This window comes from Phocoena phocoena, chromosome 13 (genome assembly GCF_963924675.1).
Source record: "Phocoena phocoena chromosome 13, mPhoPho1.1, whole genome shotgun sequence".
Taxonomy (NCBI): Eukaryota; Metazoa; Chordata; class Mammalia; order Artiodactyla; family Phocoenidae; genus Phocoena; species Phocoena phocoena.
In genome coordinates, this window is record NC_089231.1 from 63,127,356 (window position 1) to 63,155,210 (window position 27,855).

At 62.1% G+C, this 27,855-nt stretch overlaps 1 protein-coding gene across 1 annotated transcript; it reads left to right on the forward strand.

Moving 5' to 3' along the window:
* The first annotated feature begins 3,248 nt into the window (after positions 1-3,248).
* On the forward strand, positions 3,249-27,728 carry RTN4R (reticulon 4 receptor). The gene is made up of 3 exons (XM_065889480.1): positions 3,249-3,634; positions 3,800-3,975; positions 26,305-27,728. The coding sequence occupies exons 1-3, from the start codon at positions 3,249-3,251 to the stop codon at positions 27,726-27,728; spliced, it is 1,986 nt and encodes a 661-aa protein (XP_065745552.1).
* The last annotated feature ends 127 nt before the right edge of the window (positions 27,729-27,855 follow it).

Below are 27,855 nucleotides of genomic sequence, written 5' to 3' on the forward strand. Positions count from 1 at the left end.
GGGGCACAGGGCTGATGACAGAAGGCCAAGACACCCTCTGCAGCCCGGAGGTTGGGGTGATGGGGGTTTCTGAGTGAAGTAGTGGCTGTGGGCAAAGGTCATCCTGGGAGGGGCTGCCAGGATGTGGGTCTACCTAAGTCCCCCTGACCTCCATTTTCCTGTCTGTAAAATGGGTAGTGGTGGTACTGTCTACACCATAGGACAGAATGGGGTGATGCAATTAGCAGGCCTGACACAGAGTTCTTTTGGGCCTTGGGCAGACAGCTGCCCTGTGCAGAGAGAGCAGATGGCAGGCCAGCGCCCCCCAGCTCCCTGGAACTGCGACCACATTCCCAGCTACCCACTCAGAGTGCTGGGAGAAGTCACATTGGAGCAGCACCTGGGTGGAAGCAGGTTTGCTGCATGCCCTTGGAGCTAACAGGTCCTTTCTTGCACTGCCTTGGGGTGGCCCAAAATGTGTGCAGCAGAGGCCATGCCCCTTATTCCCCCATCCCTCCCTGGGAGGGTGTCAAGGGACCACATGCCCATGGGTACCACATCAGCTGCCCAAGCAAAGCCACCACAGGCCTTCCTGTCCAAGATGGAAACAAGCCTCTGGGAGCATCTGAGCAGGTTGACTCCTGTCCCTGTCACCCAGCACCAACCACAGTGGAAGGGTCCCCTTGTCCAAGCTGGATTCTACCTCCAGTGGACCTGGAGGTGTGAGTGAGAATCCACGTGCCCCCTCAGGGCCTTGTACAGGCCTCTCAGGGAATAGGATAAGTTGGGCAAAGGAGGGACGGCGGCCAGTTGATCCATCCCAGGAGGTGTTAGTGTCAGCCTCATCCACATGCTGCCCCGAGCTCAGAGAGAGCAAGGGGCTGGACTGAGGTCACACAGCTGGGAGGGCCCGCTCATGCCTGACAGGCTGAACTTGGAGGCTGGTCCTCAGGGAGGAGGAGGGGGGTGAGGCAGCCCTGTATGTGGCTTTACTGGATGGGTGTAGTGGGTGAGCTGACAGAAGGCCATTGTGGTGGGTCTGAGGGGGACAATTCAGGCAGAAGCCCAGGCCAGGCAGGGGTGACAGGATTGTTCAGCCCCAAGAGCAGAGCTGTCTGCAGTCTCCAGGCCAAACCCACTCCTGATCCCCAGAGCTATGTGTCCAGAAAGCCTGGAGAACTCAGATCAGTGTGGCCCGAATGGCCTGTCATCTCTCCACCCTTGCTGGGCGACCCAGGGACTGGTCAGCAGTGTGCAACCAGGCTCTCCCCACGGTGTCTCTGGCTCCAGCCCTGAGCACTGACTCCTAGGGCTGGCTGTGCTCCTGGACCAGAGGCTGCAGTCCCATCCCTCATGCTTTCCTGGACCTGCCCACACCCTGATAAACGTGGCTTACCATACCCCTACCCCACCCCCGCCACTGTCTCCAGCCTGAGGAGACAGCTGCATCCTGCTGGAGGCCAACTGACCTGCCACCCAGCCCTGCTCAACTCCTCCTCTGCCTGCCATGGGCCCCCTCAGTGCTGGCCCACACCTACCTCTCCCTCCCCCCAGCCAACACCCACAGCAGACATTCAGGAGTCATCCTACAGGCTGGGCTTCCAGCGAGGAGGGCGCTGGCCAAGGTGCTGACTGGGGCGGGGGTGCAGACGAAATCTTTCCCACAGCCTGCAGTGGCTGGCTTGCAGGTCTCAGCCCCACTCCCACCACACAGAACTGTGGGTGGGTGGTAGGCCCAGCCCCAGGCCAGAACAGCCAGGACATCCGGGCTTGATGCATGAAACACGTGGGCCTGTGCCCCAGAACGGCTGCCCCCAGCTGCTGCAGGAGGGGGCTTTGAACCTACAGGCAGGCGGGGCACAGTCTTTAGCAGTGGTGGGCCAGCCTGGGGTCCTAGATCATCGTAGCCACCCAGAAGCATGGGATCATGGTCCACACTAGCCCTGAGCCGAGAATGATGGCCAGTGCCACATGGCTTGTCATCTGGTCTGAGGTGGCCCTGTGGGGAGAACTCTTCCTGATCTGGGAGCTCCTGCATGCAGGGACCTTGGGGGAAGAGCTGACATGGGGGACAAGCCTCAGCTCCTGCTGGCTCTGTGAGCTTGACCTCATGTTCCCCATTTACACAATGGGGGACACACCTCCATGTGGCTGTGGGGGGGATTCACTCGTGGCACCCAGCAACCAGTACCCACTGGGGAGGTGGCTCTGGGTGCATGGCCGGGTGCAGGCACAAGTGCACAGGAGCTGAGGGTCTTGGTTCCCCCTCAGCTCCCATGTGTCTGGGAATTGAATGTACTCCACAATGGCCTGGTAAGCCAATCCTGGGACAAGGGTGACAGGGACGCAACAGGCAAAGGTGTGGTCAGGGCCACAGTGCAGCAGCCAGAGGGGTCTGGGCAGTGTGGCCTGTACCCTAGGCCAGAGAGTTGGCCTGGCACGGGCACTATTATTGGTCTCCAGCCCACGAGGCTGCCTGTGATTTTGTGCTCAGATGGGAGCACTGGGCTCAGAGAGGTCCTACTTGCCCTTGGTGAGGCCAGCAGGCCTTGATCCCTTTGCTCTGCTGACGTCTCCCAGCCACATCTGAGGTCAGGAGGCCTGATGGGGAGGCAGAATGTGCCAGGCCTCCCAGTCACCAGGTCCCTCAGCTTCACATCACTGGAACATTGGCTGGGCTCCCAGGGAGACCACCAAACCTTCAGCCAGGATGCTCCAGTCACAGGGAGCCTGCCAGTTCAGGGCCTGCCCTGGGCACAGGGTCCTACAGACTGGAACCAACTCTCTCAGCCAGTCCCCATCCACGTGGCCCTCTTACCTGCCGGGCAGGCTCGGAGAGGCCGAGATCTGGCTGATCAGCTCCCAGCCCTCCTCCATGTGCAGGGCAGCCTGCAGGGACGCTGGCCTGGCAGCTGGCTGAAGACTCAAGAACTTATCTGTGAGGCCAGGTAGATCCCCGAGCAGCAGAGGGAGGTGGGACGCCTATGCAGATGTGCCTGGGGTGTGAGTGTGTGTCACTGGGTTCTCTGGCACTAGAGCCTGGCCTGGCTTTGAGGAGGGTGGGGTACTAAACAAGTGGGCTCAGAGGGGAACTCCTGGGCTGGAGACCCCATCCCACGGGAGGGAACAGGTGGGGGGCACCTGTGGAGGTAGGGGCAGGCCCGTGCCTGAGTCCCCTCCCTGGTGGTGCAGAGAAGGCCACAAAGACAGGTGGGGACCTGGGAAGTCTCCTAAGCTTTAAGCCTGTTTTCTAACTGAAAAATGGAGCAATGCTACCCCAGCAAAGGGTTGCTGGGCAGGGGGGTTGGCCTCCAGGGTTTACTGAGGAGAGGAAGGGCGTGGGCCAGGCAGAGGCGCACCCCGCATTCCCAGGCCTGCGGACCAAGCCCTGCCCGGAAGCTGGCCGCTCGGGGACCCCCAAAAGCCTCCAGTCCGGGCCGCCACGCCCTCAGCCCGCGCTCTTAGCCGACTCGGGCCGGGCCGCCATTCCCGTCGCCACCTGCAGGGGCCGCCGCCTCTTTAGAAACGCGCCGCCTTTGTCCTGGTCGCGCGGCGCCGCTGCACCGGGCGGGCTGAGCGCCTCCCGCGGCCCGGCCCGCGGCCCCGGCCCGCGCCCCTCCCGCAGTCCCGGCCCGGCCCGGCTCAGCGAGCTCAGGTGGGCGCCCCGCCCGCCGCCAGGCCCCGCCCAGGCCCGCCCCCGCCCCGCCTGGCCCGGCCGGCGGGGACCCGGCGGAGCGCTCGCGCGTCAAACCACATGATCCCATAAAACATTCATCCGCTCCCGGCCGGCTGCCCTCGCCTCCGCGCCGCCGCCCGACAGCCCAGCCGACCGGGCGGAGCGTGCAGCCTCGTCCCGCGGCCGGGCCGGGGCCGGGCCGGAGCTGCGGCGCCTGGATGCGGACCCGGCCGCGGGGAGACGGGCGCCGGCCCCGGAGCGACTTTCGGTCCCCGACGCGCCCTGCCCGACCCCTAAGATGAAGAGGGCGTCCGCCGGAGGTGAGTGCCGTGCCCGTGCCGGCCGGCAGGCGGGGACCCGGGCGCCCCTCCCTGAGCCGCGGGGCGCGCCCGGGCTGCCGAGGCTGCGGAGGGTTACCGCGCGGCCGCGAGGCCACCGCAATGCTGCCCGGCCCCGGGAGGGCGGAGCCCGCGGCAGCAGGAAAAGTTGCCGCTTCCCTGGAAAGTTGGCGGCGGCGGCGGGGCTAGTGTGGGGGCTGCTGGCTGGAAGGGTGGGGTCCTGTCTCTGATCGCCCGGCCGCGAAGGGGTTAATGAGCAGGTCTGAAGAAACCCGGGTACCGAGCAGAGGTGGGGGGTGTCCAGCCGCCTCCATCCTCGACCCGCGGACTCAGCTCAGGACATCTGGTTTTTCTGGGGTTAGACCGCAGCAGGATGAATGGGGGCGTTGGCGACAGTAGAGGGCGTGGGGGGCGGGGCTGGCCCAGAGCTGTCCCCCCCAGGGGGCGGGCGAGGAGAGGCGCAGCCAAGCACCCCCTATCCGCAGCCCGAGGGTGCCTGAGAGCCCCTGCGGGCTCCGCTGAGGGGCACCAGAGGTGGTGGGGCTCCAAGCACCCCCTTCCTGGCAGCTCTCATGGGACCCTTCCCCCCACCTGGTGTGAGGTACTGGGGGTGACCTCCTGTAGGGGGAGTTGGACTTGCCTTCCCTGGAGGGTGCTCCCCTCGTCCCCCCCCACCCCCCCTTGCCCCAGGGTGCCCTGCTTATTTCCAAGGTGCCGCAGGCTGCACACGTTTCTTTGCACGTGCACATGTCTACAAGTGCTGCACAGTTGCACACCGCATGTGCACATGCATGCCAGGCTGCCCCGTGTGCACGCGTACACACACACACACACGCTGTGGGTGCACATCCATGTCCTCGCCCCCGCCTGCTCGCCCACGGCCATGCATGCACATAGCGTGCCCGCTGTGGTCTCCACGCTTGGCGCACGCTGGGTCCCCTCCGAGGGACCCATTCTTGCGCCTACATGCACGTGTGTTAAGGGGGAAGCCCTGGGCAGCCGGAGCTCAGAAGGGTGAGAAACCGGCCACAGGATCCGACCCCCGTGTCCGGGATTCTCCCCTCCCAGCCCCCTGGGGCTGTGTGTGTGTGAACTCGGTATGCGTCTGCACATGTGTCTCTGTTCGCATGACCATGTGTGCCTGTGAGCATATCGGCATGTGTCTCTTTGCCTCCGGATGTGGGTGCCCCTGTGTGCCCAGGCAGCCCGTGGCCAGGTTCCACCCAAATCTGTAGCAGGGAATGTGTGTTGGGGGCCCAGTGCCCCAGCCCAGGGTGTGAGGCCAAAGGAGTTTCTGATTCCTCCCCGTCCCCCCAGGCTGGGGCAGTGGTGGCTGATGGGGGCTGGGACCCACCTAAGCAGGGAAGGCCCATTTCACACCTCCAGGTCAGCACTGTGACACACAGGCCAGACCCCCGGCATGCTCTGCAGTCTGCCACTAGGTCCAGCTCAGGGTAGGTATATGCCCACCCCACGGCTGACCCAGGGTGACCTCAGGAAAGCTCTGCCCCTGGTGCCTAGGGGTCTCCACGGCGGGAGCCTTCTTGATGAGAGGTTCTGTGGTGTGTCAGCTGCCTCAGGTGCTGTGTGCAGGTCTGAGGTAAGGGTATTGGTGACTCGCTCTCACTGTGGTGAGGAGGACCCCAGGCCAGGGCTCAGAGAGGCAGGGCCACACCACCTGCTCTCCCCCACACCCATCAGTGTCCTTGTCTGTAGAATGACGACAAGTAGGTCATCCTTATAGGCTTGAAACAGAGGGGTGGGTCCCACGATGGGGTGGGCAGTGGGGCTGGCCACTCCCCTTTTCTAAGCCTCAGTCTTTCTATCTCTAAAGTGGGTATCATCACTGCTCCCACTTCTACTCCAGTTGAGGTGAGGAAGGAACCAGGTCCCTGCAAGGCAGAAGGCTGTTCACAGACCCTGATTCCTGGGTGTGGGGTGGCAGGAGAGGAAGGGCCTGGATGTGGGTCCTGGCTCAGCCACCGATAGTGGTATGACCTTGGGTGTGCAGTTCACCCATGCCTTAGTCTCCTTACCTGTGACATGGTCAGTAATTGGGCCTCCCTCAGGGGTTGTTGCGGACACTTAAAGGGTGAGGCCTCCACAGGGCTCTGACCCCAGTGCTTCTGCCTTCAAAATACTGAAAACACCACCACCCTGCCCCACTCAGTAGTTCCCACACAGAGAAGTCCCCCTGGAACCCTTGCACTGCCAGCTGGACCCTCCCTCCTAACCATTTGCAGATGGGAAATAAAGGCCCATCGAGGTCACTGGGGAGTTGGAGAAGGGGGTGGGCAGGTGGGGAGGCAGGGAGGGAGAGAGGGCCCTGTGGGAGGTGTGAAGTGGCCACTGATGTGTCCCCCACACTGGGGCAGCATCTTTACTCTGCCCCTTACCAGCTGGAAGCCTGCAGAACCCCTGACCCTTGGTTTCCCTATGTGAGGACTAACGGTCAGCTGGGGGCCCTTAGGTCAGAGCTGGCTTTCTTCCTGTGGTCATGGAGGAGAGCCTGGCCCAGGGGGTCTCAACAGCCAAGAGGGCTTGTAGGGGGTCCGTAGGAGATGTGCTCGGGCTCTGGAAGGCAGGGGAGGCTGAGGGCTGCCCCAGGTCCTTGGTGGGACCCAGGGTTTGTTTGCTCTTGTTCGTTGTGAGTGACGGGCAGTGAGGGGCCCGATGTGTGCAGCTGTCCCCACCCCCACTCTCTAGACTCCGACCTCACCCTCCCTCCGCTGCCCTCAGGACAGCCGGCACGCTGGGCTGGCCCCTCAGTGCTCCCTGCCCCGGCCTTGAATTCATGGCTTTGTGGCATGGAGGCCTGTGGCAGCTGGGGCAGCACCAGGAGGGGCCCAGCTGGTGGAGGCAGGAGGAACTCACCCCCACCACCTCAGGGCTGTGTTTCCTGCTCTCCTGGGCCTGTAGCCAGAAAGTCTCCGTGGAGACTCAGTCTGTGCATCCAGAGAGGGGTCAGGAGCATGAAGAACCAGTGAACTGAGCCAAAGGAATGGGAGAATGGGGGTCTCAGTGAGCATGGGGAATAGGTGTGAGTGGCACTCTGGCCCCCGGGCCCCATCCTGGGGTTCCTGACGGCTCTTGGCCCCGCACAGTCAATGAGGTTCAGGCTGCCCTGTGCCCAGGGCTCTGACCTCTGACCCCTAGGCCGGGCTGCCTGACCTTCTGTGGCCCACCTGCTCCTGCCCCTTCCAGCGGTCCATTCCCAGATAACACGTTTGCTTTCAGGAACCTGTTCATTCACTACTCACTCACTTATTCCTGGCCTGTCAGACTCCCTCTGAGCCAGGCAGGTGAAGGGATGTGGTCCTTGCCCACCTGAGTTTATAGGACTAAATGCTTTGAAGGACAGGTGGCCATGGAGCTGAAAATGGCAGCCCAGCCAGAGCAATATCCACACCCCTGCATCTCCTGGTGCCGTTGCTGGATCGTGTGGGCCCAGCCGGGTGTCTTGTGCTGCAGTTTCTTCTTTGGTCGCTGTATTTTAAACATTTTGCACGTCGGAAACTGTTCTTGTGTATCATGGGTTTGCGGGTGTGTGTGGAATCCCTTCCCGAGGATGCGCCATCATTTATTTATCCAAACCTGCCTCGGCCTCTCACACTGCCCGTGCTTGTGCAGCTGGACAACCAGAGAAGTGTCCCTGGTGCAACCCTGCTATGTCCCCCGGGGGCGTGGTCAGGTGCCCCTCCCCCAGTAGGAGGCAGGGCCTGATCCCAACCCTTCCCAACCTGTTAAGTGGAGCGGGGCAGAGCCCTCGGGCCTCTCCCATCCCTGGGGTTGCATTTCTGCTACTCACAAGTGAAATCTGTTTCCTGGCCTTTATCAGGAATCCGGCTCTGCTGCTGGTCCAGCCCTAGTGCAGCAGGCAGCGGCGCTTTGGGGCTGTCTCTCTCCTGCCCCCTTCACTTAGCCTCCGCCCCAGCCCCGCAGTGTCCTGACAGTCCTGTCTCCTAGTGGGCCCGCTGCCTCTCCCTGCCTGGGGATAGAGAATGGGCCATGGCGGCCCAGTCCTACAGCCTTGCTAGTGCTCCCCCCACCCCCCGGCCGCCAACCCAGGGCAGGAGGTGGAGCTGAAGGGCAGGGCTGTTGGAAGCCCTCCCAGAGGGGGAGGGGCCCTGGGGAGGAGCTGTGCTTGTCTAAGGCTGGCCCAGGTGGGCCTGGCAGGTGGTGAGCCCCGGCCAGGCCCTGGCACGTGGAGCTGGGCTGATGGTGACACGGGGAGCCCAGTGGAGGAACCAGGGTGTCAAGAGCTGACTCAACTTTGTTCAGGCAGCCTCCTGGTGCCCCAGGGGGATGCTCTTTGGCCTAACGCCATCACAGATCATGCTCCATGGAACTGAGGTTCCACGGAATGTTGGTGGGGCTTGGACAAGTGTTTCGTGGTCAAGCGAATTTGGGAATGGCTGGATAAGAGGTGCTGACAGAGCTCCTTTACCACCCCTGTGTAACACACTCAGGGTCTAGTGTATCCAGTAACCTATTTTGGGAAACAGTGGCTGAGGTCCTTTGGAGGGCCTGGGTCCATCAAGGGCTCCAGGGTGGGTGGGCCATCCCACACAAATCCTGCAGCCAAGCACCTGGTGGGTGGAGGGACCATGCTCTCCTGGCAGCAAGGCAATGTGCAAATTTAACCTTTGGGTTTATGGCTCTATTTCTTTGCAGCAAATGTCACGGGAAATGTCAGGCTAAGGCTGAAGCTGATGGGTGAGGGGCCCATCGAGGAAGGGGGTGGAGTGCTGAGGGGCTCAGGCCAAGGCAAGGCTCTAAGTCCCTCACCTCCTCCCGGGAGCCCTCTCAGATTGCCCCTCAACTGCTTGGGCCTAGCACCATGTGCCCGGTCTGTCCCAGCCCTTGTGACCTTGTTGAGATGTTGCCTTTATTTACCTCCTGCCAGAGCCCAGATGGGGTGGGCTCAGGGACCTGCCAGAATTCTCCCTGCCCTGAAGTCTGGGCAGCCGTTGGATCAGCCTCTGCAGTACCGACTTGCTGTGTGACCTTGGGCAGCACTGCCCTTTCCTGGTCACCAGAGACCTTGTCCGTAATCCACGGCTGTTGACCAGAGGTGGGATTCCCACTCGATGCCTTCATGGGTGGGAAAACCCTCTGAGTCTGAGGTGTGTGGGGTGCTGGGCTCTGGGGGTGGTGGGGGTGGGTGACTGGCTCATGGCATCCTGTGGCAGCTCCAGGCACATAGTAGGTGCTCAGTATATAGGGAGGGGCAAAGAGTGGACATGGTAGGCAGGGGAGGGCTCGAGGCCGGCAGGGGATCCACAGCCCCCAGACTTACTGGCCTCCTGGCCTGCCTGGCAGGGCCAGCTCTGAGGCCTTAGCCTGGCCTGTCATGGAGTTCTGTCTGGCCCTTGCATCCCAGTGGTTGGTTAGCAAACGTTTGTTGCCTCCCGGCTGTGTGCCAGGCCTGTGCAGCTGAGTGGGGGTCTCAGGCTCCTAGGTTGCCCCCGCCCAGCAGCTCCACACCACTTTCCCTACACGTGCTGCTCCGCTCCACTGGGTGTCCTGGGTCCCTCAGATTCAGCCTGTCTGGTGGTGATCGCCCTTATACCACCTGCCCCTCCACCCCCTACAACTGGGCCCAAGGTCCATAGTCCTGGCCACCTCCCTCTACCCTTCCCCAAAGTCCAGTATCAAGTCTGACCCCTCCCTGCCCGTCCCCTTTTATCCCTCATCAAAGGTCTGCTGTGGACTAGCCCCCCTCCTGGGCCTGTGGCCTCAGACACCCATGTCTTCTTGCCCACCATCTCATCCTCCTTTCAGGCTCTGAGATGCCTTCCTAAAACATGTTGCCAGCCAGGCCCCTCCTGACTGAACTCTCCTGTGTCTACCGCCCGATGAGGCTTGGACCAGGGGGTCTGGTTTGGGAATGTCTCTTCCACTCTGGCTCCCTGGCTCCAGTGCCTGGCATGCACACCTGTGTCTGCCTCCCCACGTCCATGTCCCTGAGTGTAGCTCGGGCCTGGCACCAGTGTGCAGGGAGCCATGAATGGTAGGGTGGCCTCAGGCAGTGCCCTGAGTCAGCTCCCAGGGTCGCGGGAGCTGGTGGTCCTAGCCCTCAGGGTTGGCCACTGGCCATCAGGCGCAGGCCTGTTGCCCAAGGTGGCTCAAGAGGGCGGTCCCCTCCAGGGCACAGGTCTGGAGAGAGAGCAGAGGTGCCAACCTGTGGGGGAGTTGCTCTAGCCGAGGGCCGATGGGGCTTGCATTGGGAGCCCAGGACTTCAGCCCAGAGCCAGCTGTGCACCTGGCAGGCCACTCACCCTCTGAGCCTCCATGTCACACAGGAGATTGCGAAGGCGGGGTCAGTGGTGAATGATGCCCACGGGACAGGCCCTGGTGAGGGCTTGACTGTCCCAGCTTCTGGGGCTCCTTCCCATTCAGGTGGGACCTCCTGCCCTGAGCTGGAACTTGCCGTGGAAATAGAGGCTGTGATGGGGCCTTGTGGGGCCCCCATGTCCCAGGGGCCTCCTCAGATTCCCAAGTCCTTCCCTGCCCTGGGGACATCATGGTGGCACTCAGGCAGGTGTGTGATGGGTGTGGGCCCCACTGTCCTCTCTGGAGGAGGAGCCTCTGCTGAGCGCATAGGAGGAGGCCCTGTTGGGGCCTCCCTCCCCCCACCAGCCCTTCTGCATGAGGTCCTTGCCACCCGTCCCAAGGGGGGGTCTGTGACCTATTAGTTAATGCCATGGGGACCCAAGTGAGAAATGGGGCTGGGGGGACATGGTGGGATGGGGGTGGGAGGTGCAGGCCCCAGGCAGGGCCAGCGACTTGGGGGAGGGGAAGTTGGGGCCCTCATGGGGTGTCTGCCTTTCTCAGTGAGAGGCGGAGGCCAAGCGGGGGCCTTGGGCAGGTGGGTGCTGAGCCGGCTGCGGTGCTGACTTGGAAGGAGGTTCAGGGTCTCCCTGCTTCACCACGTGGGTGTGAAGCCTTGCCCCACAGCTCACTTTGCACCAGCCTTCTGGTGTGGCGAGAAGGAGGCCAGTATTCCTGCCCGGTCCTTGGGCAAGACGGGAACTGGGCAGAGGGAGGGTGGGCCATCTGCCCCCTGTGTGGCCTCTGGCCCAGAAGCATCTCCTGTTTCCAAAGATGTGGTTGGAAGCAGAATTCCAGAGAAAGACCAGTCCTGGCTGGCCACAAGGACGCACTGGGCATCAGAGTGGTCTCGGGAGGGCTTTGGGTCCCAAGGTCACACAGGACACCCCGTACCCAGCTCTCTCACCTGCCTCCACAGCACACCCCAGCCAGGAACCTGTGAGTGGGCTCTGGTATCCTGGGCCACCCTCACCCTTCCCAGAGCCCTGCTGTGATCCCTCCCATGCTTTCCACTGCCTCTTCCCTCCCTCTGCCCTGGCTGAGGCCTCCCTGCTCTCTCGGGACACGTCCAGCCCCCACTTGTCCTCAGAGAACACAGAGCTAGCCAGTCACACCTGTCCAGCCCCAGTTTCCAGGCTCCCCAGGGCCTCCCAGAGGATGAGGCCATGTAAGGCAGTGGCTGATGAACCTGGTGGGGACCATGCTCTTAGATCTCCTTGGGGGCTGAAGCTGTGACCCCCAGGGCCATCTGAGGAAGCAGCAGGACTGTCATGTAGCCCTGGCAGTGAGCAACCCCCATCCCACTGCGTGGGGACTAATGGAAGGCGGAGGGAGGGCCTGGGGCTGGGGTTCCTGAGTATGGCCTAGCAGGTGACCTCCCTCCCTTGGGGAGGGCCCTCCTCACCCCTGGTGGGGTTAGCCGTGCACCACAGTGCACAATCCAGGTGTGGGTGTGGGGATCCCTGGACAGTTCCCCGAGGGCCACTGGCTTCTACCTCTGTTCCCCTGCAAGTGCTTTCTAGCATTAATTTCAGGCCAGCCCCATGCCGGGCAGCAGGGACCTCGAGATTCTTGTGACATATTCAGCCCTCCAGGTCCCTGGGAGACACCCCAAAGCCCACTAGGTACCCAGGGGAGAGAAGTGAGGGCGTGGGTGCTGGCAGGCTGGTGAGGAGCCTGAGGCCTGGGTCCCCCACTGGGCCCTCACCGAGGCCACCCTGGGCCTACGTCTTAAAGAGGCCCTGGAGCTGCTGGCTGAGGGGGAGGGGGCTCCTGGTGTGAGCAGAAGCCCAGAGACTCCGGGACAGCCCAGTGTATGCGCCGGGGCCCCTGGGGTGGGCTGAGGAGGCCCTGGGCAGCAGGGTGGAGGGAGATGGGGTTCAGATGAGGAGATTGTGGGACCAAGAGGGGTGCAGAGGGAGGGGTTCGGGGAGCTCGGGCTGGAAGGATGGGGTGGGGGCCGCAGAGGTGGATGGCAGCGTGCCCCAGCAGGAGGCCAGCCCACTGCTCTGTGCTCCAGCCATGTGACACGTGGCCCCTGCATTCCGGCCATGTCCAGGCTGTCTTTCATCTCCCTGCCTCAGCCCCAATTTCTGTCAGGCAGAGGCTGACACGGGGACAGGTGTGACAAGTGTCTGGCTTCCTTTTCGAAAACTGGCAAAAGAAAAACTCTCCCCATAAAGATATTCCATCTACACACCTCCTGGATGTCACCGAGAGGGCCCGTCATGGCTGAGACAGATGGTGGCCCTAATGGACTCTATTCTTCACCTGCTGCTGGAGTTGTGGCCCAGCCCCCAGGCTGGCCTGAGGCGGGTGGCGGTGGCATGGGGGGGTGTCAGTGCCTCTACGGAGCCCTCCCGACGCCGTGGCTGCCTCCCCTGACCCCCAGATCACAGGAAGCCTGATACAGCAGGACCATCCTTGTCAGTACAAGGGGCTCTGGTGGGGCAGTATGTCCCTGGGGTGGGTGGTGGGAAACAGGGAAGTAGGGCTGTAGGCCTTCACGCTTTGACCCCCACAGCTCATTTCCTGCCGGGTGGCCAATGTGGACTCTGGTGGGTTCACTGTCCCCACGTTGCCCCGAGGCCCAGGTGGGGTCAGGCCTGCCTGGCATGTCATGCGCACAGGGCCCCTCAGACCTAGCTGAGGCCCCTTCTCTGCCGAGAACCCTTGGTGGGAGCCCAGGGACCGAGACCCCGGCCAAGCTCCATGCACTCTGCTTGTTCGCCTGCTCCCTCAGTGGCACCCTAGGGGCTAAGTCCAGGTTTTGGGGCAGGGCTGTGGTTGGGGAGGGGAGTAGGCTGTGCGTGGTGGGACTCTGGGAAGAAGAGCCTTCCGAGGGGGGTGTCTGGGAACAAGGAAGGGGTGCTGCCTGTGCTCAGGTCAGGCCAGGTCAGGTCAGGTCAGGTCAGTTGCCATCATGCCCTTGGTAGCTGTAGCTTAACTTCCCCTCCATTGGGGGGACGTGGCCCCTGCCAGGGGCAACATGAGGTGCTCCCGTGGGGTGGGCGGGCCGGGCATTTCCTGTGCATCCACTGTGCGCACCAGGCCTGCGTGAGCTGTGTGGCTTCGACACCCTGTGAGGTGGGGCCTGTCGTCTGCACTTTTCAGCCAAGGGAATGGGTTTGTAGAGGTTGGGAGACTGGGTGGGGACCCCACAGCACGGGGCTCTTGAAAGGGACTCCCACTGCCTGGGGTTGGCCTCACCCACCCTACCCTGGGCCAGCTGCCCCATCCAGTGTCAGCACATGAGACCAAACGGAACAAACTAAAAACTCTTCTGATTTTACCAGTTCATGTGCATTGTAGAAAAATCTGGAAAAATATACCGGAGTTTTAAGAAATTTGTTGTACTAATCAGCTGAAGCTGTCATAGCAAAATGCTACAGATGGACACTCAAACCACAGAAATGTATTTCGCACAGTTCTGGAGGCTGGAAGTCTGAGATCAGGGTGCTGGCAAGGTCGGTTCTGGTGAGGGCTCTCTTCCTGATTTGTAGACGGCCGCCTTCCTCACGTTGCTCACAGGAAAACAGGCTCTCAGGTATCTCTTCTTATGAGGACACTAATCCCATCATGGGGCCCCACCCTCACAACCTCATCTAAACCTAATCACCTCCCAAGGCCCCACCTCCAAATACCATCATCTTGGGGGTGAAGGCTTCAGCATATGAATTTGGGGGGTGGGGCACAGACATTCAGCCTGGAACAGAAGTGAAACTGCCCTTGGCATCAGGCACTGCTGCCTCGCCCTGTGGGGACGTCAGTGCCCCATGGACTCTCCTGGGCCTGGACACCTTTGGGATATCCATCTCCACAGCCTCACACTTCTTACATTCACGTGACAGACGTTTATGGAGCATCTCCTGTGCCGTCACCAGCCCTAGTCCTGCCCCAAGGAGCCCACGGCCCAGGGGTGCAGAAACAAGCAAGGCAAACCTGCCAAGTTGACCATTGAGGTGTGGGGCAAAGGGGGCACCTGGCAGTGGACAGAGGTGGGGGTTTCACGGACCCTGGGAGTGATTTGTCAAGTTCTCAGACATAGCCTCCCCCTTTTACAGATGACAGACCCGGCTCTGAGAGGCAGAGGTTGCTCGCCATGCCTGAGCTGAGCAGGGCGACGTGTCTGGGCTGGGGTGACCTGGCTCATGACGGGGGCAAGCCTGTGACCAGGGAACAGTAGGAGGGTGGGCGAGAGGCAGCTGGCTGCCTGCCCAGTGGGTTGCTGGATTTTTCTGATGCATCAACAGAAGAGGTGCAGGGGCCTGGGCCACGGGGTGCTGCTCTGAGCAGGCGGGGCCTGTGAGGGCCGTGGGCACCAGCCAAGGGCACCCCATTCCCTGCGCGTCTGCTTCCTCCTCCACACCGGGCTCCCTGGCCCCATGGGGCCACGCGGTGAGGGGTCAACTTGAGGGAGGCCTTCGGGGTGCAACCCTTCTTTCCTTGGCTCAGTGGTTATTGAGCACCTGCTGTGTGCAGCCCCTCACAGGCCATCTGCAGGTGAGCAGGCCGAGGGCCTTCCAAGGGCACTGGGTGGGGAGCAAGTCTGTCTGACCCAGGCCTGGGCTTGCGCTGGGGACACTTGTGTGTTGGGCTGAGTGAGAAGGGAATGAGGATGTGAATTCGTTGGGAAAATTTTTAGGGAAAAGGCAAATGCCTTCATCAGGCTTGGTGAAGTCAAGCCATGCCGGCCTGGGTGGGGAGGCAGGGGAGGCCAGCTGGGCGCTGGGTATGTCCTCTGTTGGGTGAAAGGCTGGGCTGCCTGGGTCCTCAGGTTTACACAGGGGGGATGAGTGGAGTGTGGCCTGCAGATGACCCCCTGCCTCCTGATGCCTGGCCACGGCAGTCCCCAGCAATGCCTTGGGCCTTCAGGGACTCCTCCCCAGCCTGCCCGTTCCTCTGCCAGGGGGCATCGGTGCCGTGGGTCCAGTGAGGCGGGGGGTGGGGTGGGAGAGGCCATGCTGGGAACCTGTCCCGGGGGCTGGTGCTGAGGAAATGAGGCCACCCTCCCAGCCCCGCCCCCAGGGCAGCCGACCCCCTTCTGCTGCCAGGAGCGCCTGGTGCATCAGCCTCAGGAAGTAGCCGAAATACACTGACCTGCTTTTCCAGGAGGCAGCGGCGCGCCTGGTCCTCCCACCCTCACTGGTGAGAAGCCGCCAACAATTTCCATCCCAAATTGATTTCAAATAAGGAAGAGTTATCACACACAATCATATAGGAATAATTTATCACTCGTTAATAAAAGAGCAATTACTTATTCACGTCACCCCTGCCTGCGTGTCATGCATTTGGATGCAGAAACGCGATTGGGGCTCTCATAGAGGCCAAGGTCAGGGGAGCCCTCCCAGGGGCTGCAGACCCCTACCCGAGGGCCCGGGTTTATCCGCTGGATCCCCTGCTCCTGAGGGTCCCCAGTCTGGGGTCAGGGTGTCAGATCTGTGACCCTGGAGCAGGCAGGGCTGAGGAGGGACAGTGGGAGGGGCTTGCCTGGAGGTAGTAGGACTGTGAAAGGCCCAGGGCACACATGGATCTTCAGGTTGGAAGCTGTCCCTTCAAGAGTCTGGATTTCAGAGGCCCCTGGAGCCAGGAGCTTGGAGCGTCCCTGAAGGCTGGGGGCGTCCTTGGCCACCCTTGGCTGAGCAGCCGCTGAAGAGCAGCCAGACGCTGGGCTGAGCACCAGGAGGCTTCGAGAGCTCTCAGTCCCGCTTTCTCTTCCTGTACCTTGGAGACGCCTGCTGCTAACCCACGTTCGTCTTCACCTTCTGGCAGATATGCTTTATTTTCTTCTTTTTATTTATCTCTGTTTCTGAGATTTCATTGCCAAGTATGCAGTCTTTTTAAAAAGATAACACTGTGGTCGGCCATATCTTGCTCAAAGTGAAAGCCTGCACCCAGCCCTCAGAGGCTGGTCTGGGGCATTGGTTTGTAGCCCTCCTCCAACCCACCTGCTGTTGCCATGTTCCCTGTTTTTCCAGGTGGTTACCTTCACATTTCCATGTCTCCTACCCCAGCCCCCTCTTCTCCAGCACACTCCCCAGTGTGGCTGTCTCACTACCGACAGTTAAATTCATAACCAGTGTTTCCTAATCCAGGTCACATGAATGCTTGTCACTGCCTGACTACAGGGGTGACCCTCTCGCTCTCATCTGGCCTTTTGTTTCTCCTGGAGTTTACAGTTGACTTTGTCTTTTTTCTCTTGTCCCATATGCCACCCTCATGTGCTTACTCTTCTCTGTGTCAGGCATTCTACTGGGTGTCTCGTTTTCCCCAGGGGAAGTCTCCCTCTAGGCCTTTGTCCTGCTGTCCCCTCCTGGGCTGGGCATGCTGTGGCCCCCTCACAGCTGCCCCTGACTGCCTTTCATCACCCAGGGTTTCTTGGGGTTCATGTTTATGTCCTGTTTTAGGTGAAGCGCATTCCCAGCTAACCATCTAAGGAAGGCACAGTGAAGAATCATTCTATGAGCCCTTGAATGTTAGCAAATCTATTCAAGCTGGATTGGCCCAGTCCAGAATTCCAGGTTGAAAATAGTTTCCCCCCAGAGTTTTGAAGCCGTTGCAGTTTTGTGGTCTTCTGGCGTCCAGTGTGCTGTGGAGAAGTCTGCTGCCATGTTGCTGTTCCTCTCTTGACCCCCAGAGACCTGAAATCGCACTGTGAATGTGACGTGTTGTGCCAGGCACTCACCCAGGAGAGCCTTCAGCTCTGGGAGATTTTCGGGTATTATTTCTTTGATAACTTTTTCCCTCTATTTTCTGTTTTCTTTCTGGAATTACCTAAGACAGGTGTTGGATCTGTATTTGTCTTCTGAATCTCATCATTTTTTCCCTCTGTCTCTTTTTGTTTTTCTTTCTGGAAGACTTCCTTAACCTTGTTTTCCAACCTCTCTATTGATTTTGGGGATAATTTTAGCAATTCTATCTTTAACTTCCAGGGACTCTTCTAGTTTTCTGATGGCTCCTTGTTCATAGCACCCAGTTCTTGTTTTAAATCCTCTTCTATCCCTACGAGGACACTGATTAGATTTTCCCTAATTTTTATCTATTCGCTGCACTGTCTCTGCTTCCTCTGGAGGCATTGCTGCGATTGTCAGCATTGGCACCTTTTCCAGACACCTGGTTTTCTGGTAGCGTTTACTAGGGAAGCATGGAAGGTGGCAGGATGCTCTGCTGAAAGCGGGGCTTGTTGACTGGCAGGTGTGGGTGGTCAGGCAGGAGCTGCTCTGGACACGCTGGAGGCCATGGTGGAGATCCTTCCTCTGGACGTTTTTCCGGGGGAACAGCCTCATCACCCTGCTCCCTAACCCCTCAGCAAGTACTGCATCACTGTCCTGGGTCTGGGGTGGGATGAACACAGGTCTCTGCCACGGGTGGAGGGTGGGCACAGAGGGGCCCGCCGAGTGTGCCAGTGCTGCGGGAGGAGCAGCAGCAACTTGTGAGGCCATTCCATCTGTGCTGGGCTCCACGCCTGTCTCCGAGCCTCCTCCCTCCACTGAGGCTGAGCTCGGTGGAGGCAGGGAGGTTGCCCTAGGTGTGTTCGCAGCATGGCCTGGCTGCCGTGCCCTCCTCCCACCCAGACGCAGCCTCTCATGGACAAAGCAGGGCTACCATGCCAGGCAGGAGGGGCCTCAAGACAAGTAGAGTGATCAGCATGGCTGCGGATGCCACCTGTGAGCTGTGGGCCTCTCCTGCCTGGGCTCCTCACCTCAGACAGGGCTGCCCAAGGTCAGAGTGGCAGAGGCCCCACACCAGCCCCTGGGGAGGCAGGGTGTTGGCCACAAACCCAGAGCCTGGGTGGAGGTGCTCAGGGGGGTTCCAGACTGGAAGCATCTTGGGGCCCCGAGGAGGTGGGTCCTGGCCTGTTGTCATCCTCATGTCACTGCTGTAGAGACAGCTTCCCCGGCCTCTTGGTGAGGGTGTACAGAGCTGGCATCTGAGCCCAGGGCTCCTGGACCCTGGGGTCCACCTCGGGCAGCCCATGGAGCAGAAAGCTTGGGCCAAGGATAAGCCTCTCTGGGGGTCAGAGAGCCCAGAGCATGTGTTGGGGGGAGGGGCTCAGCAGCTCACCTGTGCAGGAGGGCTGCTTCCCCTTTTTGTTATCTGGGTCACCTGGGGCTCAGGGCCTGCCCTGGTCACTTGATGTGGCAGGAGGGGGCTCTTGGACCCCGTTCCCTGGTCTTGCTGGTTCCCTGTGGTCACCACACCTTGATAAGGCTTAGTGCTCTTGTCTGAGGAGTGGGGTTAATGGTCATCTCCTCATTGTGCTGTGGGATGTAGCGAAACCTCCAGGAATGAGGGACATCTGTGACTTGGGTGTTCCAGGGAGGTGAGGGCCCCATCTCCCCCAGCTCTCCCCTCCACTGGTGCTTGGTGCTGTGTGAGGCTGAGATGTCAAGGTGGATGGACAGGGCCTCCCTGGGAGACAAGCTCGACCAAGAAGGCCCTCATGGCCTCAAGGCACTGCTGCTGGAATGCTCAGGGCTGTCTCGTGTCTGCCCAGCACTGTCTACCCACTCACTCACCTCTGGGCTGGGGGGGGGTCTCTCCTCCTCAGGACCCCACACCCTCCTCTTCGGCTCTGTGGCCAGGTCACACAGGGGTTGGCTCGCTGGCCCACTAGCATCACACTGTCCACTTGGCTGGGAGGAGGGGACACAGCAAGTCAGTTTTGACGCACTTCCCAAGATGTTAGGATTCAGGCCTTGGCTGACAACTCTTCCCGTTTAGGAACAAATAACAAAGGTGGGACAACTCGGTCCAGGAAAGGAGAGAGGCACTGGCGTGCAGGCCGCCTTGCCAACAGGCTTACCCGGACCATCCTGTGGACCCACGGCCCCTGGATGCAGTGACCTCAGCTGGTGGTGACTCAAACGGGAGCGTCTCAGGCTGAGGGTCCTGGGCCCTGCACGTGCCTCTGGCCAGGGGTGCTCAGCAGACCATGCTGGTCCTCCCCACGGTCTCTCTTGGCGAGTGCTGCCCCCCACTCTCGCTCTCCCAGCTCAGTTTCAAAGCCCCCAAGCACCCTGCCCATGTTAACCCCTTCTCGGGGCCCAAGCCACCCTGGTCAGGAGCGTTTGCGAGAACTCGGCTCTCCTGGGACAGCGAAGGTGGGCTTCAGTCCAGCTGCTCCCTCCAGACAGGGCTAATGCGCAGCAGCCCAGAGGCTGGATGGGCTGATCCCCAAGGGTGAGCCGTCGAGGGGCTCCGGAGACCTGCATTTGTCTTTCCATAGCCAAATAGATGCCGCTCGGGCAGAGGCCACCGCCTGCCTTTTCGGTGATGTTGACAAGTGCCAAGGGCTCGGAAACACCTGGGAATGTGCCCACCCGTCAACTCCCGCCACAGAGGAGAGCAGAACCCCTCGGCCTGGCTCCTGGCTCCTGGCTCCTGGCTCCTGGGTGGGGCTCCCATGTCTGCCAGCCTCTGCACAGCAGCCCCTCTGCTGTTTGGCTGGCTCGCCTCTGTGCCCTGATCACGCAGGCCCCAGCAGCACAAGTTCCAAGAGTGCGTTCCTATTGTGTGTGCCCATGGCGTGCACACCCCCACCCCGAGTGTGCACCCCAAGCGTGGGCTCCTGCACTGCATTTGCCCTGTTGGAGGCTGCCGTCAGGGCCTCGCAGGAATGGTCAGCTTCATGTTGGCGGTAGATGCAGGGTCCCGGGAGGAGTGTGGGATGGATTGCGGGGAGGGCAGGACCCATGTTGGCCCTGCCAGGCTAGGCGTCCAGTCCTGGACAGGAGCTGGCAGTGACCGGGGATCTGGGCAGGCGGGTGGGCATGGTGGTAGGTGTGTGGTGGTAGGTCCCAGGCCCTGGCACAGGGAATACCCCTTCTCTGAGCCTCCCCGGGGCAGGGGCATGTCGGCCACTGGCCAGTTTCTCATTAGCATCCTCTGGGGACTCGAGCCTATACTGGCTGCCGGATTGAATTAGCCTCAGGACCCTGATGAGCTGGTCGTGGAGACAGAATTCTCCAGGTAATTAGGCGGTGGGCGTTTGTTGGTGGCCTGATGGAGTGGGGGGTTTGCTGGGTGTCGGGGGGACAGGGGTGTCCAGCCTCTGGGGGGAGGAAATGCTGGCTGAGTCTCTGCTGCAAGTGTGGGTGTGGCCTGCATGGGCAGGGTCCTGGGGCTGGACGAGGCTTCAGAGGCTGGTGTCATGAGCCCTCCATGTGGGGCTCCTGGGTGGGAGCCGATGGAGGTGGGCTCTGGGTGAAGAGCATGTGGACTGGACAGGGCGAGGCTCCAGAGCCTCCAGGCTGGCAGCCTGGCCTTGGCCAAGGATGGATTCCTGAGGCCTGCTGGCTGGGCCCAGTGTCCTGCCCATCAGAGGCTGTTCTTGGACCCGCACCCTGGCAGTGAGCTCCAGGGCTCCTCCCTTGACGTCTGCCTACTGTCCGGGGCCAGCTCAGGGCTCTTTGGCCCCTTCAATCCCCCACGTGACACCTGTGGTCAGCCCGCTCCTGGACCACAGGTGTCACAACCAGGACCACATCCCGACCACAGGGCGCCCCCTGGGGAACACGCTAGTGGGTGGGCTCTGCATCCAGGGCCTCCAGCTCCCAGGCAGGCCAGAGCCTCCCCCGCCACTCTCTGTTTCCTTGCCTTGTAAGGGCCCAGAGCTGCCTCCCAGGTGCTGTGTCGGCTCGAAATTTTGGGTTCCAGGTGGGGCTGATGGGTGAGGTAGGGGTGGGGGAGCTTTAACTTTTTACTGCCCAGCAAGGCTTTTCAGCAACTGGACACCACAGGGCTGGGAATCCGACCGGCTCCTGGGCTGTGAGCAAGAGACGCCCCCCATCCCCCACCAAGCCTCATTCCCTCACCTGTAAAACGGCTAAATACACTAGCCCCTGGGAGAGCTTACCAGAGAGAGGGACCTGGCCTGCTCACCCTGGGTCCACCCGTGCACAGCACAGTCAGGAGGCCAGCTCTGCCCACAGTGGGCCTCAGTTTCCCCCACTGCACGCATCTTGGCTTGGTGTTTGGAACTGCTCAGCCCTGTGTCCAGTACCCTCCTGCCACGGTAGGTCACCTTGCCTATTATCCACCTGGCCAGCCCGCCCTGCCCTGCCCCGCAGCTGCACCCTGAAAAGATCAATAAGGAGGGGGCCTTGAGGGGCACAGCCGGGCAGGGAGCTGGTAGCCACACCCCTGGAGACGCAGGGCTCTATTGAGGGTGGGCTGCCTCACGGGAGCGGCTGCCACCCTCCTCCCTGGCACCTGAGCCAGAGAAGGGGACCAGGAAACGCCCTGGCCACGTGTGCTACCGCCGCGCATGTCTATGCCTGGAGGACGGACGGAAGGTGGGTGGTGAGTATGAGAAACAACGATGACCAAGGGGGGACAGATGGACGACGGGGGTGGGTGGTGAGCCCATCGCGAGTGGGGGGCTGGCAGGGACGGGAGGGGTATGGGTGCAGCCGTGACGGGTGCCTTGACCCTCTGCGGTGTGTGGACGCCACTGGCTCCCACCCCCGCTCAGAGCTATTTCTGGCCTGGCTGTGCTGACTATGGCCTCCTGTTCTGCCTTGTAACTGCGATCTGTGACATGACCCTTCATGGGACGTTCTTGGTGTTCGAGAGGGTCCTGAGCAGACTGATGTCCTAGCTATGCTACGGCGGTCTGGCCCCTCCACGGACGGCTGACCCCAGCCTCCAGGGGGGTGTGCGGCAGCTCAGAACCTCCCGGGAAGCGTCCCCTCCCAGCCACCAAGAGCACAGGAGGGAGCTGCCCACACTCTCCTGCCGTGGCCACATAGTGGCCACTCTTCAGGCTTGGGCTGGATGTCCCTCCTGCCCCTTCTGGCAGCTCTGTGGCTCCTTCTCTTGCCCACCTTTCCTCCTGGACCGGCTCTGAGTGGGAGCAGGCCATGGTTTAACTGCTCACTGCCTCGGTTTCCTAATCTGTAAAATGGGCTCACGACACCAAAAAGAAAATTGATTCTTACGCAGCTCCAACTCACGCCTCATTATATCGGCTGGTGGACCCTTGTAATGACCCCCAAAGGGGATGTTACAGCCACCCCATAGCCGCAGGGAGGCATAGAGGCCCGAGGGCACTGACCCCGTGCTCTGGGCTTCCAAGGCTGCCAGCCCTGTGCCATCTCTTCGGCCTTGCTTGTCGGGGCAGAGGCATCCCCTTGAGACCTCAGGGGAGCTGTACTCCTGCAACCTCAGCCCAGGCTGGGGGGCCCCGGGAGAGGCAGGGGCCAGGGAACACACTGAAGACCTCCCCGTGCCTGCAGCCTCCAGCACGCCCTGTTTCTGAGCTGCTGACCTCAGCAGCTGCCTGCCCTCTGCCCACTGGCTCCTGCGGCTGCTGGTGACTCCCCAGAAGCCTCCACCCCTCCTGGCTCCCCTCCCTTCTGCTCCTCTCTCCTGCTCCCTCCACCTTCCTCCCCACCCCCTGCAGTGGCCAGGAGCTGGATCAGAGTGAGCAATGCAGATGGCCTTCGAGGCCACACGCAGGCCTGATGCCCCCCAGCCTCCTGGGTCTTGTCAACTGGCCCGGAGGAGAGACCCTGAGCAGAGGCTGGTAGCTGTGCCCCCACCCCCAAGGCTGGAGTGGCTGGTCCTCCACCAACCATAGCCCTAGTGCCCCTGCCCCAGCTCCAGAGCAGACCTGGGCTAAGGTGGGGGCTCCTAGCCGTGACCCAGGGGTCCCCTCCATGGGGAGGGCACTCGAGAAAACCCCTGACCCGTCCATTCTGTGCTGAGGCCGGAGGCAAGAGGAGGGATGGCGGGGGAGGGGCCGGCTTGGGTTTGCAGGAAGCTAGCTGAGGGGGCCCGGTGGCCTGGTGTGGGATCAGGACCCTGGTGTGGCGTGGTGTGCCTTGAGATGATTTCTGTGTATGAGAGCCGGGCGGGGCAGGGCTGTTTTCTCACCCTGTGTGTAGGAGGCAAGCTCCCACTGGACCCGGTGAGGCTGGGAGTGACTGGGAGGTGGGGCCAGGGGAATGGGCCGCTGTCTGGGGCCAGTGGGAGGGTTGGGGGGAGAGAAAGGAGAGACAGGTGAGGCAGGGTGCAACCTGGGGGCCTCTGATGAGTGGGCAGGACCAGCGAGTGCAGATCTGCAGGCCAGAGAGGCCTCAGGCTCCGGACTGCAAAGCCAAGAAGGATGGGTTGGGGGGTGGGGGATGTGGGATGAGAGGATGGGCTGGGAGGACAGGCTGGGGACGAGGCGGGGGGACGGATGGGGAGGACTTTTAGGGTTGGGAGGGATTAGGTGAGTGATAGGGTCCAGGGGGTGGGGCCAGGGTACACCCTCCCACTACCTGGTGAGGTCTCCAGGCCTCTGCTGTGAGAATGAAAACATGACACAAAGTTGGGTTTGATTATCTCATAGAAAGATACCCCCTCTGCTTGCTCAGCAGAAGGGTTGCCATGGAGACCAGCAGGCAGGCCCCAAGGGGGCCAGGCTGGAGCCAATTACTGTGGCTGAGGCAAGGAGTGAGCCCACCGCCGGCCACTATGCTGACAGCAGGGCCTGTGCTGAGGGACCGACCATCAGAAGTTGGTTTCCAAAAAGCAGTTGCCTCGGCGAGAGGGGAGCCTTGTCTTCGCACCTGTTGCCCACTTCCTGGCAGGGCCGAGCCACATGGCTGCTCTGCCACTTTCCCCCATGCATGGCTCAACACTGGTACCTATCTCAGGGCATACATAGAGTGGGCACGGCCCCAAGCCCATGGCTTATAGCCTTCTGGGGGCCCTGCTTAGCGACAGCTGGAAGCTGGAGGAGCCGGCCGGTTCCAGTGGTCACCTGACCCCAACCCAGCCAAGCTCACAGACCATGGCTGCAGGCCTGGGAGGCAATGGTCAGGGTGCAGTGGTAACAGTGCAGTCAGTGATGTGGTGGGTATGGTCATGATGGACGGCCGCTGGCAGCCAAGTTGGTGGTGTGGCCCAGCCCGTGGTGGTGAGGTCCAGAGTCTGGCCTGATGAGTAACTGGAGCCCCACCTCACCCTGCCCCAGATTGTCCTCTGCCACAAGGTCTCGGGAGCAGGAAGTACTGTTTTCATAGCACAGTCACATCCTGTGGCAACAGTGAGATGCCTTGGGAGCTGGCTTAATCAGGCCCAACTTTCCAAAGGAGGCCCATAAGGAGAGAGCCAGGAGAGGATGCCAGCAGTTTAAATAGAACAGCCGAGATGCCCCCTCATGGCCTCCTCTGGGCAGCCAGCCCAGGGAGGGGCACCCAGGGCTTGGGCAGGGGGTGGCCCTGGGGCTGCCATGTCCCCAGTAGCCAACAAATGGCCCAGCCTCGGTGGCCACCAGAGCACAGGGGACAGAGGAGGCGCCTAGGCGGTGGGGACGGTGCTCCCAGTACCTGAGGACCAGAGTCTGGGAGGGCGTATTCCTTGTGACCACTGGACATGCCAGGCTTGCTGGGCCTCTGGGCTTGGGGCAAGCGTCTGCACTGGCCCTGGCAGAGAGGACCTAGTGGGGGTTCGGGGCCCAAGGTCATGGTTCTGGGTTGGGGAAGCTGGCCTGTGGGCCCCTCCTTTCTCCCTCCTGGCTCCAGCCCCAGCACTTAGCCGGCCTTATGTCTGCAGAATCCTGCTCTCAGCTGACTGCCAAGGAAGGTGTTAGCTGTCAACTCAGGTGTTAGCTGTCAACGAAGGTGTTAGCTGATAACTCAAGTGTTAGCTGATAAGCCATAACTCTCCCAGGGGGATTCACATTTTAATAGACTTACTCCTGAAGGCGGAAAGAACTTCAGCATTCAAAGCGGTGGCTCTAATGGCGGGATGATAGGCAGGGAGCTTAGTATTGGGCATGTGGCCCTGCTGGTGAGCCCAGCCTGGATACAGCACCCCAGGAGGGGTCTCCTACCCGGTCTAGGTCTTTGGTGAGGCCCTGAGATGGGGGAGGGAAGAGGGGAGCTGCAGCCCCCTGGGCTGGGGCGGAACCTGCTGGGAGCGTGTCTTGGCAGGAGGGTTGGGGGCAGCTGGACTGTGCAGAGATTGGCCGGGAAGGCGTAAGCTCCTCGCCCAGGGAGGAGACCAAGCAGAGAATGAGGCCGAGGGGAGGAGGCTGCAGGAGGTGTTCTGAGCCAGGCCAGGAAGCAGTAAGCGGCAGTGAGGAGGGCATGTGCAGGAGGGAGCAGCCTGCCTGAGGGGCTCACGGGGCAGGACTGCAGTGCCCCCAAGCCCTGGACCTGCCTGCCCTGCTACGCCTGCCCTCAGGGCCTAGGCTCCTGATCTGTGATGGCAGAGTTGCTCTGGAGCCTGGGGCTGCTGTGGCAGTTTTCTGTGTCCTGTTGGTGGGACCAAGACTCCTGCAGGAGGGCCACTGGGGCTGTGGCTCCCGGCTTCACCAAGGCCCCTGCAATTTCTTGGTTAAAGCACAGCTCCCCGAGGTGGGGAGGCTCCCTCAGAATCCAGGCAGGCCTTGGCCCCAGGAGCTCTGGGGGCCTGGGCAGGGCACCAGGTCTGAGTCACAGCCCCACCCTTCCTGCAGCCCGAGAGGACCCTCTGGGAGGGCTGCTGCGGAAGCTGCCAGGAGGCAGACCTGGCCATGATCCTTGGCCCAGGGCTCCTCTGCATGAGCGGAGCTGGCCTGGCGCTCCAGTGTTTGCCGGGGCCTCTCTCTGCCTGGCCTGTGGGCTGATGGGACAGGGACAGGCTGGGTCCGTGCTGGGACGGACAGGGACAGCGGGCAGGCCCACGGGGGCTCTGTGTTCACTGGAGTCCGAGAAGGTATCTGCAGGTGTGCATGTCCATCCCAGGAGGCCTTCACTTGGGCCTTGGGGGTGACGGGCTAACCCCGAGCGGCGGCGGGTGCGGGCGTGTTAGCGCGTGTGTTTGAGTGCCAGGCAGGGTGCCGTGGGCGTCTGCAGGCGGTGTTTCCTGGGTGGGGCAAGGATCACGGCTCCTGAGTTCCCAGGGGCGGCAGCATATCCTGGGCCCAGCCCCAGCCCCTCCTGCACAACCCCAGCCTTGCAGGAGCCCCTGCCCACGAACTGCCCTCTGCTCTGCCCACAGGGAGCCAGCTGCTGGCCTGGGTGCTGTGGCTGCAGGCGTGGAGTGTGGCGGCACCGTGCCCGGGTGCCTGTGTGTGCTACAGCGAGCCCAAGGTAACCACAAGCTGCCCGCAGCAGGGTCTCCAGGCCGTGCCTGCCGACATCCCGGCTGCCAGCCAGCGCGTCTTCCTGCACGGCAACCGCATCACATACGTGCCAGCCGCCAGCTTCCATGCCTGCCGCAACCTCACCATCCTGTGGCTGCACTCGAACGCACTGGCCCACATCGACGCCGCCGCCTTCGCTGGCCTGGCGCTCCTGGAGCAGCTGGACCTCAGCGACAACGCGCAGCTGCATGCCGTGGACCCTGCCACGTTCCGGGGCCTGAGCCGCCTGCACACACTGCACCTAGACCGCTGCGGCCTGCAGGAGCTGGGTCCCGGCCTGTTCCGCGGCCTGGCTGCCCTGCAGTACCTCTACCTGCAGGACAACGGGCTACAGGCGCTGCCCGACGACGCCTTCCGCGACCTGGGCAACCTCACGCACCTCTTCCTGCATGGCAACCGCATTCCCAGCGTGCCTGAGCGCGCCTTCCGCGGCCTGCACAGCCTCGACCGCCTTCTGCTGCACCAGAACCGTGTGGCCCGCGTGCACCCGCACGCCTTCCGGGACCTCGGCCGTCTCATGACACTCTACCTGTTTGCCAACAACCTCTCTGCACTGCCCGCGGAGGCCCTGGCACCACTGCGGGCCCTGCAGTACCTGCGGCTCAATGACAACCCCTGGGTGTGCGACTGCCGGGCGCGCCCGCTCTGGGCCTGGCTGCAGCAATTCCGCGGCTCCTCATCCGAGCTGCCCTGCAGCCTGCCCCCGCGCCTGGCTGGCCGCGACCTCAAGCGCTTGGCCACCGCCGACCTGGAGGGCTGCGCTGTGGCCGCCAGACCGTCCCGTCCCTTCTGGACCGGCGGGCCTGCCGATGAGGAGCTGCTGGGGCTGCCCAAGTGCTGCCAGCCGGACGCAGAGGACAAGGCCTCGGTGCTGGAGGCCGGGAGTCCGGCCTCGGCTGGCAACGCACTAAAGGGACGTGTGCCGTCTGGTGACAGCCCGCCAGGCAACGGCTCTGGCCCACGACACATCAACGACTCCCCATTCGGGACCCTGCCTGGCTCGGCCGAACCCCCGCTGACCGTGGTGCAGCCTGAGGGCTCCCAGCCACCGGAGCCCCCCACCACGGGCCCTCGCCGGCGGCCAGGTTGTTCCCGCAAGAACCGCACACGCAGCCAGTGCCGTCTGGGCCAGGCGGGTGGCGGGGGTGCCGGGGCTGGCGGGGCTGGTGGGGTGGAGGGCTCGGGTGCCCTGCCTGGCCTCGCCTGCAGCCTCGCCCCCCTGGGCCTCGTCCCCCTGGGCCTTGCGCTGGTGCTGTGGACAGTGCTCGGGCCCTGTTGACCAGCCACTGAGCGCAAAGCCTCTCTCAGCAGCCAGGTGTGTGTACATACGGGGTCCCTTCCCACTGCCAGCCAGCCCCGGGTGGCAGGCCCTCCCTGACGGCGCCTCCCGCCTGCCCACCCGCCCG